The following is a 14,854-nucleotide window of genomic DNA, read 5'->3' as shown; positions in this document are numbered from 1 at the left end:
TATGGGATGTAGGCAATGTACAGTAATGGTTGAGATCTGAGTTTTTTTCTGAACCTCTGAGGAATTTTATTTGAAACGACTGAGGTCTAAAGGTAGATAATGAGGAGGACAAGGGTAAGTACGTCAAAATTACATTTGATGAGCTTCTATTACTACAACAGTTGAATCTCAGAGGCTTTGTCTAGAAATTGAGGTTATCTGCTGTAGTAGTTTTGCCTCTGTGCGCTTCCGTCTGAGAGAAGTGAGTGAGTAATAGTAGATGAGTTTCAGATTTCGTCTCTCGAAAAGGTTCAGAGGCCAGTTGGTGATGTCTGAGAACTTATAACTACATCAGAGGTCGTCTCTCGGAAAGGTTCAGAGGTAAGTTGATGAGATCTAAGGACTTTTTAACTAGATCAGAGGTATTTTGTCGAAAAGGAATGAGGTTTGAGGTCATCTACTGTAGTGTTTATGAGATCTGGTGGGGCTTCTACATTATATTAGATGACCTTAGAGGTCTTCTACTTAATTGTAGATGGGTCTAAGAGTTCATCCTCTGAATTTTCGGAACCTTTAAATTACTTTCATAACATTTAAAGTGATTTTCATTACATCAAGTATGTTCACAATTTTGGACCGTTTATTTCACCCATTACAGTGCTTACATTATTGATTCTACAGCATGCTTTTGGTAAGCAATGAATCTCGTTTTCATGGTAGAAAGGTGGATATGGTCTCTAATGATAGAGATATGTGTTTCAAAAGTGATGCCGGTGAAAACATAACTCGGCCCTTTGTTAAATTACTTTTTCTTTAATCAAATAGAATTTTCGGAAACTTTAAATTACTTCTATAACCTTTAAAATGACTTCCAGAACATCAAATACGATGACAATTTCCGCCTATTTATTTCACTCATTACAGTGCTTACATTATTGATTCTACAGCATGATTTTGGTAAGCAATGAATCTTGTTTTAATGGTAGAAAGGTGGAAATGGTCTCAAATGACAGATAAATGTATTGCCAAAGAGATGCCAGTGAAAAAATCTCGGAACTCAATTAAATGGATTTTTTCTTTTAAGAAAAAAATCAGAGGCCCAAATCAAGTAGAATTTTGGTTATATCACAAGAAAACCACTTGAAATTTTGCTCTTTTTTCTATTTACAAATAATTTTTAAAATAACTTCCATAAAATCAATATTTCAATATTAAATGTGATTGCTTGTGGAAACCATGAAGTAATCTCAAGGTTAACCAGACGGAATCTTGTCTGCTACCTGCATATGCTGCAGCTATCAGTAGGCGTTTTTGTGTAATATTTAAATTTTATGATAATGTTAAATGGGTTTTGTTGTTGTATTTCAGCATTTTATTCAATTAACACAAGGAAGGAAGGAGAGGGAACGAGAGAGGGAAAAAATTGAAATTAAATTTCAATTTTTTTAATTTCAAAACAAAACTGTTAAGCTCTACATGAGCCTGCATAATTTCATTGGCATTATCTTTCGCCAGATTTTTTTTACGACGGCTAGACATATTTCATTTGATATGGTAGGGAAAATTGTGCCCTCAACTGTAAATAAAAAGGTGGCGATGATGTGAATCAGCGAACTTCAAATCTCAAGTGTCAAGCAGGGCAGAATAACAATCCATACATCACCTTTATAATCTTAGGGTTAAGTGGGAACAAATATTATAGCTTCGGATTTGTGTTTTTGCTCTCCAGATGCAAATTGAAGGTTATGGCGGGTTATTCCCTTGCAAAAAAATAGGGCCAGACAAGGTTTTCCATCGTTTTCTTTAATCTCCTGGGGAATTTCCCAGTTGCTTGATTTTTGTTTTCTATTTTTTCTGCTTAGGTAAATTTATGAGGTTTTTGTTTTCAATGTTTCGCTTCGCTTTTTCCATTCAAGAAAATAAAATTTTCACGCCAACTCCACGACGGAGGCAGACAGACAGCCAGTGGTTTTGTGTGTAACATTTACAGGTAGTTGTTTTGATTTTTTCTATTTTTAGAGATTTAAAAAAATGTTGTTATTGTAATTTCGAAAAGATCTCATTGTTGTTGTTTATTCACAACTCCCACGGAGTGTGTCTTAATTGGGTGGGTGGAAGAAAATAGGAGACATGTTTTTGTAATGGCAAAGAATAGCCCAAGGTGTCTGTCTGCGTGTCTCATCGTTCGTTCGTCCGTTTCTTCCTCTTGAATTGTTGTTGTATTTAAAAAAAATATTTTTGTGTACATTAATTGCTTTGAAAATGAGCTGTAAATTGTCTTGGTCTTTAAATAGAAATTTTAATTTCGGCTCGAAATGACAAATTGCCTTTTGAAGAGATATTGAAAATAAATAAAACAATTCGAGAGAGGGGATTTCCCATAGAAAGATGCTTTTAGCTAACTTTGGACCGGATTTTTTCAGAATATATAGAAAATGAGACCCTTTGCTTACTAAAAGCATGATTGGGAATCAATAAAGTAAGCATTGTAAACGGAAAAATAATGTATATTTTATTTAAATGCACTTCGATGACGATTTTAAAGTTACCAAAATTCTCTGAACCTGTTTCAAATGGTTTTCAAAGAAAATGAGACCCACATGCTTACTAAAGGTATGACAAGGAATCAATAAAGTAAGCATTGTAATATGAAGAACATGATTTTTTTTTTTGGAGTAGCAAATTGCTTTTTTAAGAGATCTTAAATAAATTAAATAATTCGATAGATGGGATTTCCCATAGCAAAACATTTTTAGATAACTCTAGACCGGATTTTTTCAGTATATATAGAAATCGAGATTCTTTGCTTACTTAAGACATGACTGGGAATCAATAAAGTAAGCATTGTAACCGGACAACAATGTATATGAATTTAAATGCACTTCGAAGAAGATTCAAAGTTACCAAAGTCCTCAAAGCCTGTTTTAAATGGTTTCCAAAGAAAATGAGACCCATTGCTTACTAAAGGCATGACAGGGAATCAATAAAGTAAGTATTGTAATAAGAAAAATTCAAAAAAGAAAGAAAAACTCACTCAAGTGGCATTAACAAATTTGTAGAGGCTAGAAATGTAATCTTCAAAAGTCTAGAAATGTAATCTCATAAGGTTTTCTCCGACCTTTTCTATCAATCGGCGGACAAAAGAGATCCTTTGCTTACTAAAATGACTACATATCATCAATAAGGTAAGCACTGGAAGTAATATACGATGTTTTTTCTGTAGTTTTTGTTTCCATCATATCCAAATTCAAATTTTGGCCTCCTGAGCCTCTTGTTTTTCTATTGCAAAAATTCTTTCAATCTGTAGAAAAAAAGGCTTTAGAGTAAATGTGAGGCTTCACGGAAGTCTTCGATGGAAATGAGACCCATTTCTTACTTAAATCATGACATATAATTAATAAGGTAAGCAATGAACGTAGAAAATGGTTTATTTCTCGTAGTAGAAAATTATTTCAGGCTCTTTTGAGTCAAACTGGGGTCTCGCGATTTTTTTCAGTAGAAAAAATGTTCTCAAAGTGAAACTGAAGCCTCATGGAAGTCAACGACGAAAATGCGACCCATTGCTTACCAAAATCATGACATATCATCAATAAAGTAAGCAATGCACGTAGAAAAGGAGTCATTTTTTGAGGTAAATAATGGCTTTATGCTCTACAGAAGTTAAACAAAGGTCTTACGGATTTTTCCAGAAGAAAAAACGTTCTCAATCTATGACTGAAGCCACACGGAGGTCTGCAATGAAAATGAGACCCACTGCTTACCAAAATAATGACATATCACCAATAATGTAAGCAATGGAAGTAGAAAAGAATGGATTTCTAAAGGAAAATAATGTTTAAAGGCTTTTCTGGATGAAACAGAGGTCTCGTGAAGGTCTACGAGGAAAATGAAACTAATGAAAGTTTCACTCAGTAATGAAACTATCATATACTGAGTGAAACTAAGCTCTCAATGTGGAAATGAGGACTCTTAATGGATTATTTTGGGAAAAAGATGTGATGCAGTGGTCGCAAGGATTTTATTCTAGGAAATGATGGGAAACTCAGGTTTTTGGATTGTTTTTGCTAGAGAAAATGTGAAATGTATATTTCGCGTATTTTTTTAAAAAGGAATATGAGAGTTAAGTTTTTTTCTTTTAGAAATAGTTTGAAACGAAGTTCTCAGGCATTTTTTTAAGTTCGAAACAGAGGTCTAAAGATTTTATCTGGAGAAAAATGTGAAACTGAGGTCTTCTGGATTTTCTTCTATAGCAAGAAGTTGGGAACTGAGGTCTCACAGATTTCTTCTGGAAATAAAATGTGAAGCTGACATTGCAAGGATTTTTTAAGGAATGAATGTGAAAGTGGATCTGGCAAAAATGTTCCCCTGAGAAACTGAGCATCTTCAGAAGTTCTTTCTACCTTCAATGGCCTTCAACTTTTTTTTATTAATGAATCTATACATAGTAAAAAATTCTTTTTAATACTTTTTCTAATAAAAATATGTCTCAGCTAACTCAGAAAATTTTTTGTATTTTAAAATCTATTGATTGATCTACCAGTATTTTATCTACCAATATTTTAAAATCAATCAAAAATTGTGCACAAATTTTCAAAATTACTTTAGAAATAATTCTACTTTTGGCGATGATAAAAATTGGATTTTTTTTGTTTATTTTCAATTGTGTGCCATAAAAATAAATCATGATTGGTATTGCTGGATTCCAAAAAAATGGATTTATTTTGCACAACACGAAATGGAACACATGTTATCGATCATGACGTTTGTGATGACGCCGGCGACGACGACGACGATCTATCGGTACACCATGAAAACGATTTTGTTGTGTGTCAAATAGACATTCGCATGCGTTTATAAATGAAAAGGGGGAGGAGAGGGGCGTCAGAGGGTAGTCAGCAAAAATCATTAACACCTCAAATTAAAAATCAAAGATAATTTCGAAGAGAGAAATACAATTTTGACAAACGAAAGAAAGGACAAAATCTGTGATTTCAAATATTTGCATGATCAGTTTCGTGATTTTGAAATGAAATCATCTTTACACGAAATTTATTTTTTAGCTGCAACATTGTGTGTGAGAGTCTGTTTAATTAGTTAATAAAAAAATTATATAATTTTTAATGCTTGTAAATAAAATACATGCCATGCTGCATATATATATTTTTGGCCAATAATAATTATGCACGCGATTTTGAAGTGAAGCTTGGTAACAACAAATTTTTGGGAATAATGTGAGAAAATAAAAGCTGAATTGAATTTTTCTGCAAAAGAAATGAGCAATACATCAGATTATTTAAGAAAAACTTTGCTGAATTGTATTTTCAGTTGAAAAATTTAGCTGAGTTGATTTTTCAATGGAAAAAAAACATTGCTAAATTGTGTTTTGCATAGAAAATCTTTGCTGAATTGATTTTTTCTTCATTTTTTTATGATTTTTTTCCATAGAAAATTCAGCTTTTTTCAATGAAAAAAACCTTGCTAAGTGGTAGTTTTTAAAGAAAATTTTTGCTGAATTGAGTTATAACTTAGAAAAACTTTGCTGAATTGAGTTTCACCATAGATAAATTCTGCTGAGTTATTTTTTCAGTGGAAAAACTTTGCTGAATTTCGTTTTTCCAGGGAACAAGTGAATTATATTTAAAATTATTTCAGAAAAATTTTGCTGAATTGACTTTGAAGTGGGAAAAACTTTGCTGAATTGAGTTTTTTCAATGAAAAATGTATTGCTAAGTAGTGTTTTATATAGAAAACCATTGCTGAATTGAGGCATTCCAAAGAAAAACCTCGCCAACCGAAAACCTCCAACCGAATTGGCTGTAATTTGATATTTTGGCTTCTCATTGGCTGTCAAATCTTCCCACCAAAAATTTCCAAAATCGGTGCAAGTTTTGCTATAACGCCAATATAAGGGTATCTTCCGATTTCGATATGTTGGCGATTTTTGGTACATATTTCAAAGCGAATTGGATGTAATTTGATATGTTGAAAAAAATATCCAAATCGATGGAAGTTTTGGTATAGCCCCCATATAAGGGTATCTTCCGAATTTCGATATATTGGGAATTTTTGATACATTTTTCAAAGCGAATTGTCTGTAATTTCATATTTTGGCTTCTCTTTGGCTGTCAAATGTATCCACCAAAAATTATCAATTTCGATGCACTTTTTAGTATAGCCCCCATATAGGGGTACCTTCCGAATTTCGATATTTTGGCGATTCTTGGGTACATTTTTCAAAGCAAATTGGCTCTAATTTGCTAGTATGTGTTCTTTTTGGTTCTGAAATCTTCCCACCAAAATTTATCAAAATCGATGCATTTTTTATTATAGCCCTACCTTCCGAATTTCGATATTTTTTTTGCAAATTTTGATACATTTTTCAAAGCGAATTGGCTCTAATTTGCTATTATGGTTTCTTTTTGGGTCTGAAATTTTCCTACCAAAAACTATCAAAATAGATAAAATTTTTCATATAAGGGTACCTTCCAAATTTCGATATTTTGGAAAATTTTGGTACATTTTTCAAAACAAATTGGCTGTAATAGCATATTTTGGCTTCTCATTGGCTGTGAAATCTTCCTACCAAAAATTATCAAAATCGATGCAATTTTTGATATAGTCCTACCTTCCGAATTTCGATTTATTGGCAATTTTCGATACGTTTTTCAAAGCAAATTGTCTGTAATTTTATATATTAGCTTCTCATTGGCAGTCAAATCTTCCTACCAAAAATGATCGAAATCGATGCAATTTTTTCTATAGCCCCCATTCCGAATTTCGATATTTTGGGGATTTTTGATACATTTTTCAAAGCAAATTGACTCTAACTTGGTAGTATACGTTCTTTTTGGGTCTGAAATCTTCCCACCAAAAATTATCAAAATAGATAAAATTTTTCATATGGCCCCCATATAGGGGTACCTTCCGAATTTCGATATTTTGTTAATTTTTGGTACGTTTCTCAAAGCAAATTGGATGTAATAGCATTTTTTTGGCTTCTCATTGGCTGTCAAATCTTCCTACCAAAAATGATCGAAATCGATGACATTTTTGTTATAGCCCTACCTTCCGAATTTCGATATATTGGCAATTTTTGGTCGATTTTTCAAAGCGAATTGTTTCTAATTTGATATTTTGGCTTCTCATTGGCTGCCAAATCTTCCCACCAAAAAGTATCAAAATCAATGCAATTTTTCGTATGCCCCCATTATGAAGGTACTTTCCGAATTTCGATATATTGGCAATTTTTGGAATACTTTTCAAAGCGAATTAGCTGTAATTTGCTAGTATGGATTCTTCTTGGGTCTGAAATCTTCCCACCAAAAATTATCAAAATAGATAAATTTTTTCCTATAGCCCCAAATAAGGGTAGCTTTCGAAGTTCGGAAATTTGGCAATTTTTGCAACGCATTTCAAATGAATTGCCTCTAACATGATATTTTAGGCTCTCATTGTGCAGGGTACTAAAAAATCCTGTTCTAATTGTTGTTTTTGTTGCAGTTATTGAACTCATTTGAATAGTTGTCTTGTTCGGTATTGTTCGCAATACGAACAACAAAAAAACAACCCCTTAATATAGGCCAAAGTTATATTGGAATTGTTTAATGGGTTTTCTGTTATTCGCACATAAAGCAACAAAAACTACAACAACAACAACAAAACCTGCCTTCAACAAAACCTCCCTTCAAAACTAACGCCTTCGCCACAAAGCACCCTCACCCTCCCAGCACTTAAGCTTAGTTCAAAAGCTACCGGCATTTGCCGACAAAAGGTTGTTGGGGGGAGGGAGGAAAAAAATTGTCTCTTTGGCTGAAAAATGAAAACACCCCAAGCTTACAATGAAGAAGAAGAAGGGGAGAAGGAGGAGTAGAGAGAGGGGGTGGGTGATTATGGAAATGATTGAGAATGCATATCGGCTTGGTGTGTTGGTGTTTGGGGGGTCCATTGGAAATGCAGCTTTGTATTGTCCACAAATATTTTTTTTCCCAAAAACAAAAAAAAGACTACCGGTTTCCAAGTTTTTTTATTTGTTTTGTTTTTCATTTTTTTCTTTTATTGATGAAAAATCAAAAAAAATAAAATGAGGAAGGGGGAGAATGACGAAACACACAAAAAAGACGTCAAAGTGTTAGTTATGGGGCGTCATATAAAGGATTTTTCATTACTATATAGAGAGCCAGTATTTCCGACCTCCTTCCCCCACTCTCTCTCCCCTCTTCTCAGTCTCCCCCAATATCTCTTCTCTCTCCCCCATTAAATAAAAACCATAACATGTTGCCATGGCTACCAGTTGAATATTTGGCATGGTTTGGGGGGATTATAAAGGAGGGTGGTGATGGTGGGAGGTATTCGAAATATGAAATTCATACTGAGGGCTACTGTACTTTGGCCTCCTGTCAGTCGGAGGGTTCGAATTGTTGTTGTTGGCAATTACTGTAAACATGATTATGTCAGTTTGATCAATATTTTTCTAGAATTACATAAAAAAATATAAATTTTGTGTAAGGGGGAGAGGGGAAAGGGAGCGGGAGAAACTACTATACAAGATAATTAAAAACTTGACTAGTTTTAGCAAAACATCAATTGGGGAGGGCGAGGTGCTATTGGGGGGAGAGGGAGGTTGTGTCGGAAGAAATAAAATCTACAAGACACGTACCGAATGTTTTATTTATAATTAAATTGTGACACAGAGCACCTCCTCCCACTCCTTGGGGGGAAGGGGGGGACACATGTGACAAAACTCTTAATAAACCTTAGCTGAATTAAAGATTTCCCCCCAGCTGAATTGCATTTTTCTTAGCTGAATAAATAAAATATCAGTGGAAATGGTGAATATTCAGCATTTTTAAAATTTAAAACCTTGCTGAATAGATTTTATCTCAGCTGAATATAAAATTTGAGCAGAAAACTTACAAAAATCAAATTTAAAAAATAATAAACTTTGCTAAATAGATTTTATTGCAGCTGAATAAAAATTTTGTGTTAAGAATTTGCATAAAAATGTTTCAAAAAAATTAAAACTTTGCTGAATTGCATTTCTAGTAGCTGAATAGGCATAAATGTTAGCTGAATTTAATAATTTAGCTTTCTTGGAAAATTTTGTCATATTTTCGGTTAGCTGAATTGGGTTTTAAGTAGCTGAATATCCACAATTGTTAGCTGAATTCAAAAATGTCACTCCTATTGATCATTTAGACTTTATTTTATTTATTTTAGCTTAGCTGAATTAAGTTTTTCGTTTGCTGAATAACAATTTCTTAATCAGTTGTTCTAATTTAACATACTAACGTTTTTATGCCTTGCTGAATTGGGTTTTTAGTAGCTGAATATCCATAATTGTTAGCTGAATTAAATAATTTAGCTATATTTTATCAATCTGTCAAATTTTCGTTTAGCTGAATTGGGTTTCATGCAGCTGAATATGCATAATTGTTAGCTGAATTAGGTTTTTCGTTGCTGAATAACATTTTTCACAGCTGAATATAAAAATTTAATAGCTAATTTTATTTTTGTATCAGTAAATATTTAGCTGAATTATGTTTTTCTCAGATATATTCTATATTTTCTTAGCTGAATTAGGTTTTTTGTTGCTGAATAACATTCTTCATAGCTGAATATCAAAATTTAATAGCTGATTCGATATTTATCTTAATAATTACTTAGCTGAATTAAGTTTTCCTTAAATATTTTCAGTATTTTCTTAACTGAATTAGGTTTTTCATTGCTGAATTACATTTTTCATAGCTGAATATCAAAATTTAATAGCTGAATCGATATTTATCCTAATAATTACTTAGCAGAATTAAGTTTTCCTTAAATATTATCAATATTTTCTTAGCTGAATTAGATTTTCCATTGCTGAATAACATTTTTCATAGCTGAATATATAAATTTAATAGCCGAATGGATATTTTTCTTAATAAATACCTAACTGAATTATGTTTTCCTTAGATAAATTCGATATTTTCTTAGCTGAATTAGTTATTTCGTTGCTGAATAGCATTTTTCATAGCTGAATATTAAAATTTAATAGCTGAATGGGTATTTTTCTTAATAAAAACCTAGTTGAAATATGTATTCCTTAAATATTTTCAATTTTTTCCTAGCTGAATTAGGTTTTTCGTGTCTGAATAACGTTTTTCATAGCTGAATATCAAAATTTAATAGCTGAATGGATATTTTTCTTAATAAATACTTAGCTGAATTATGTTTTCGTTAAACATATTCAATTTTTTCTTAGCTGAATTAAGTTTTTCGTTGCTGAATAACGTTTTTCATAGCTGAATATACAAATTTACTACCTGTTACTATATTTTCCTTTATAAAGAAAAAGGTAGATGATATTTTTCCTAGCTGAATTGATTTTTTCATAGCTGAATAGATTTTTTGGTGGCTGAATAACAAAATTTATGACCAAAATAGTTTTCTCTAAAACTAATTAGCTGAATTAAATATTTCGTAGCTGAATTGAATTTTTGCTAACTTAAAATTAGTTAGCTGATCTCATTTTTCCTAGCTGAATAAGGTTTCTTTCAGCTGAATTCAAATTTTTCTTAGCTGAATTAATTGTTTTCACCGCTGAATATAACAAAGTCCGCCTGATATGACATATTCCGCCCAAAATGATTCACAATGATGGCAACAAACAAGAAATTCTAATTACTCTGATAGGTTGACCCCTGGATTACAAATTGTCCTTGTCTTTAATTTATAAAAATGAAAAGAAGAAAATAAAAACAAAAACATTTGTTTATGACCCCTTCCCACCCGCCGCTCGTAAGTATGTTTAATCGCTAATAAAAAAATTGTGTATGACATCATTACATATAAAATTTCCCTCGTTATTGTTGTTGTTGTTGCTTGTTGACTTTGTTTTATTTGAATTTTGTTGTCGTTGTTGATTACAATATTTATTTTCAGTTTCCTCATTTCTTTTTTCTTTAGAACTGCTGACTGTGTTACTGACTGCTGGATTGTCGGACTGTCTAGTAGCTTCTCCAGGTCTGCTGAGCCCCCGACTATCCGACTATTTTGCAATAAATAAATAAATTGTTTAACTATTTAAATTATGATTATTATTTTGTGTGACATCGCCATCAGCATCGGAATCATCCATGAGGCGCGGTAGATGCTTCTCTGCTAGAATTTTTTCCACTGGCCTACAATAAATTACCGCTTGCGAGATAGGGAGGCAGGGCAGACAATTACATTTTTTTACTGAACGACATTTTTGTGATGATCCATGTGATGTCGTGTTCTTTCCACATATTTCTAAATCATGTGGTAGGGAAAGGGGATGGGGAGGGGAGTAGTCCGACCCGCACATTGCTACTTCCTACTTATGTTCTTGACAGTTCATCATCATCATCGTCGTCAACCATCTACGTCTTCCATTCTAACTGTGAAGCCCTTCGTTTTTTGTTGTGGTGCTGTCCAACAATGAACTCTCTGAACTTTATGACAATTTGAATGGCCATTGTTGTTGTTATTATTGTCAATTGTATAATTTTTTATTATTCTCGGAGACCCACTTCTTTTTCGAGCACATTTCAATAAATGGAAAAAACTACATAATTCTTATTCTTTTGTGAAATGTTAATACGCCTTGTCCCATAGCTTGACATCATTGTTTAATTGAAGTAAGTAATTGTTTTTGTTTTTTTATTTCCCTTGTAATTTGAAATTGAATACGAAATTTTGTTAATTCCCAAAAAACTAAGCAGGATGTCCGTAAAAGGTTCCAATATTTCTTTTTCGTATGTAACATACCTTATATGGGGTCTTTAGGTACATGACTGAGTGGGTAAAATGTAAATTCTATCAACAAAAACATAATTCAGCTAAGAAAAACTCAATTCAGCTCAGAAAAACTCAATTCAGCAAAGAAAATCTCAATTTGGCCAAGAGAATTGATAGAAATATCAATTCAGCTAATGAATTTTGATAATTATCTATTCAGCTAAGAAAAACACTATTCAGCTAAGAAAATCTTGCATTCAGCTAAGAAAAACTCAATTCAGCTAAGAGGAAATTGAGAAAAATGTCAATTCAACTAACGAATTTTGATAATTATCAATAAAAACTCTTATTCAGCTATGAAAAACCTAATTCAGCTAAGAAAATCTTGCATTCAGCTAAGAAAAACTAAATTCAACTAAGATAAAATTGATAAAAATATCAATTCAGCTAATGAATTCTGATATTTTTTCGTGAAAATGCTTATTCAGCTACCAAAAACTGTATTAAGCTGAGAAAATTTGGATAAATATATTAATTCAGCTAATGAATTTTGATATTTATCCCTGAAAATTCTTATTCAGCTACGAAAAAACTTAATTCAGCTAAGAAAATCTTGCATTCATTGATAAAAATACCAATTCAGCTAGTGAATTTTGATATTTATCTATGAAAAGGTTTATTCAGCTACGAAAAACTTAATTCAGCTAAGAAAATCTTAATTCAGCTAACAAAAATTCAATTCAGCTATGAGAAAATTTTTAAAAATATCAATTAAGGTAATGAATTTTGATATTCAGCTATTAAAAACATAACTCAGCAACGAATAATAATTCTTGCAATCAATTATGATGAATACAGCGAATGAAACTTAATTCAGCTAATGTAATATGCATTTTAAAGTCGATTTTCTTTTGCTGAATTGCATTCAAATTAGCTGAATAGCAATATTTTCGGCAAATAACAACTACTTGTTGACTTTTTAACCAATATTGTTTTTTAAGAATCGTGGAAAGGTAAATTTTAATATTTTTATCGTTGCTGAATTCTTTTAAATATTAGCTGAATTGCAATATTATAGCACAGAATCGATTTTTTGACAAATTTCGTTGCAATTCAACTGTTAAATATTCATTTTTCTCTTGCTGAATTTAATTTTAAGCAAAAAAATAGATTTTTTCATTGCTGAATTGTTGAAATTGTGAATTTAAATGGCTTTATTTAGCAATAATATTGCAATTCAGCTCTAAAAATTTAATTCCTTCTTTGCTGAATTGAATTTTTAAGCCAAAAATACATTTTTTTCATTGCTGAATTGATGAAAAATTAGCTGAATATCAAAAATGTTTATTGCAATCACATATTTATGCATAAAATTGCAAGAAAGGTGGAAAATTTTTCGATTTTCCCTTGCTGAATTGTTGAAAAATTAGCTGAATATGAAATTTTTTTTATTTATATCAGTTTATTTATAAATAAAAATGTAATTCAGCTGGCAAAATTTTAATCTTTCCTTTGGTGAATTAAATTTTAAAGACGAATGTTGATTTTCTCCTTTGCTGAATTGTTGAAATATTAGCTGAATAGCAAAAATTTGTATTACAATCGCATTATTTATGCATAGAATTGCACGACAAGTGAAAAAATTATGATTTTCCCTTGCTGAATTCTTAAAAAAATTAGCTGAATATCAATTTTTTTGCATGTAATCGTTTTATCTACAAATAAAATTGTAATTCAGCTGGTAAAATTTTAATATTTCTTTTGCTGAATTGAAAAAAAATTGCTGAATTAATTTGTTTGTTTTTTTCTTTGCCATTTTGCCCCCAAATGAATAAAAAATCTCCAACTTAGTCTCCGTTTTTATTTATTACACGTCCCATTATCCCATAATTATCAATCAATTTCCGAAAACCCTTGATTGAGTTTCCATTGAAATGAAAACAGGGCAGGGTTTTTTCCTTTAACTTAATTTTAACGGGTGGACAAGGAGGAAGGAAGGGGCTCCCCTCCATGATAACACACACATTTAGTTTGGATTATCGCAACATTTCAACAGGACGAAGTCCTGGGCATGCGCCCCAAAAATAGAGAAAAACCCCCCCAGTGGCTCTCTCAGAAAATTCTCTCAGAAGAAGAGCACGAAAATGAGAAAATAAAGTCAAGAAGGGTGAGGGTAAGTAGTTCGATGATGACTCCATTCCTCGGCAAACTTAAAACTATCACCAAGGAGAAATTTAGTTTCAAAAAATTTTTATTTTTTTTTAATTTTTTTATTATTATTTTTGGTTTTTCTTTTTTTCATACTTACTGGCATTCATTCATAATCTCATCCTGACTGCGTACTTGTACGGGCGCCAGCGCCTCAACATTTTCCTCAAAATTACCAAAACATTTGGTGATCTTCTCATCGAAGGTATTGACCAAATCTTCGAGGCTACCACCGAAAGCCTCACTGAAATTATCAGCGGCATCCAAAAGACTCTTCGAATCAATGGCCGCCGACGATGAGGAGGTGGTGTTACCACCATCCAATCCCATTGTGGTCATTTCATTGCTCAGCATGGTATTGCAATTGGGACTAATGGTGCCATTGACGCCACCATAGACGCCACCGCCACCACCATTTTTGCTGACATGAGCATCCCGAACGGCCTCCTCCAACAAACGGATTTTATTCTCCTGGGCCATCATCGGATCCTTGAGATTCAAATTCAACGAGTCATTGATGGTGTTCTGATTGGAAATGAAATCGCAACCGGCCCAATCATCGGTTTCGTCCATTTTTGCCAGAGGAGCCTCGAATTTAAGCTCGGCCATTTTGGAACCGAGTTCACGCATGGCCCACTGTCTTGCCAAAGAGGAGGAAATAATATCCACAAAGGTTTGCGTTTGGGTTAGCTTTTCAAGCGAAAATTAGTGGCAGCAGGTTCGGCAGGTTGCAATGGGAAAAAATACGATGGATGATATCAGCAGCAGGGCTCTCGTTGAATTATTTTTTTTTCCTGTTCCGTTTTGTTTTGGAATTCTCTGGCTGGGTTGTCCACCACTTGGTCTGACGAATGAACGACTGACTGACTCAATTATTCACTTGATTTCAGAGGCAAGGTTCAGCTCGAATTCAGACTGACACATAAAA

At 32.5% G+C, this 14,854-nt stretch overlaps 1 protein-coding gene across 1 annotated transcript; it reads right to left on the bottom strand.

The window, feature by feature from the left end:
* Nucleotides 1-14,019: 14,019 nt before the first annotated feature.
* LOC133327357 (uncharacterized) lies at nt 14,020-14,571 on the bottom strand. Its single transcript, XM_061535917.1, has one exon. The coding sequence runs from the start codon at nt 14,554-14,556 to the stop codon at nt 14,023-14,025; it is 534 nt and encodes a 177-aa protein (XP_061391901.1). The 5' UTR covers nt 14,557-14,571; the 3' UTR covers nt 14,020-14,022.
* Nucleotides 14,572-14,854: the final 283 nt, after the last annotated feature.

This window comes from Musca vetustissima, unplaced genomic scaffold (genome assembly GCF_032173495.1).
Source record: "Musca vetustissima isolate MV318-11 ecotype Yass unplaced genomic scaffold, APGP_CSIRO_Mvet_v1 utg119281, whole genome shotgun sequence".
Taxonomy (NCBI): Eukaryota; Metazoa; Arthropoda; class Insecta; order Diptera; family Muscidae; genus Musca; species Musca vetustissima.
Note: the sequence above shows the minus strand (reverse complement) of the source record. Positions and strands in the feature narration are given on the sequence as shown.

Coding starts and splice junctions, on each gene's coding strand:
- LOC133327357 (XM_061535917.1), bottom strand. CDS start 14,556: ATGCGTGAACTCGGTTCCAAAATGGCCGAGCTTAAATTCGAGGCTCCT.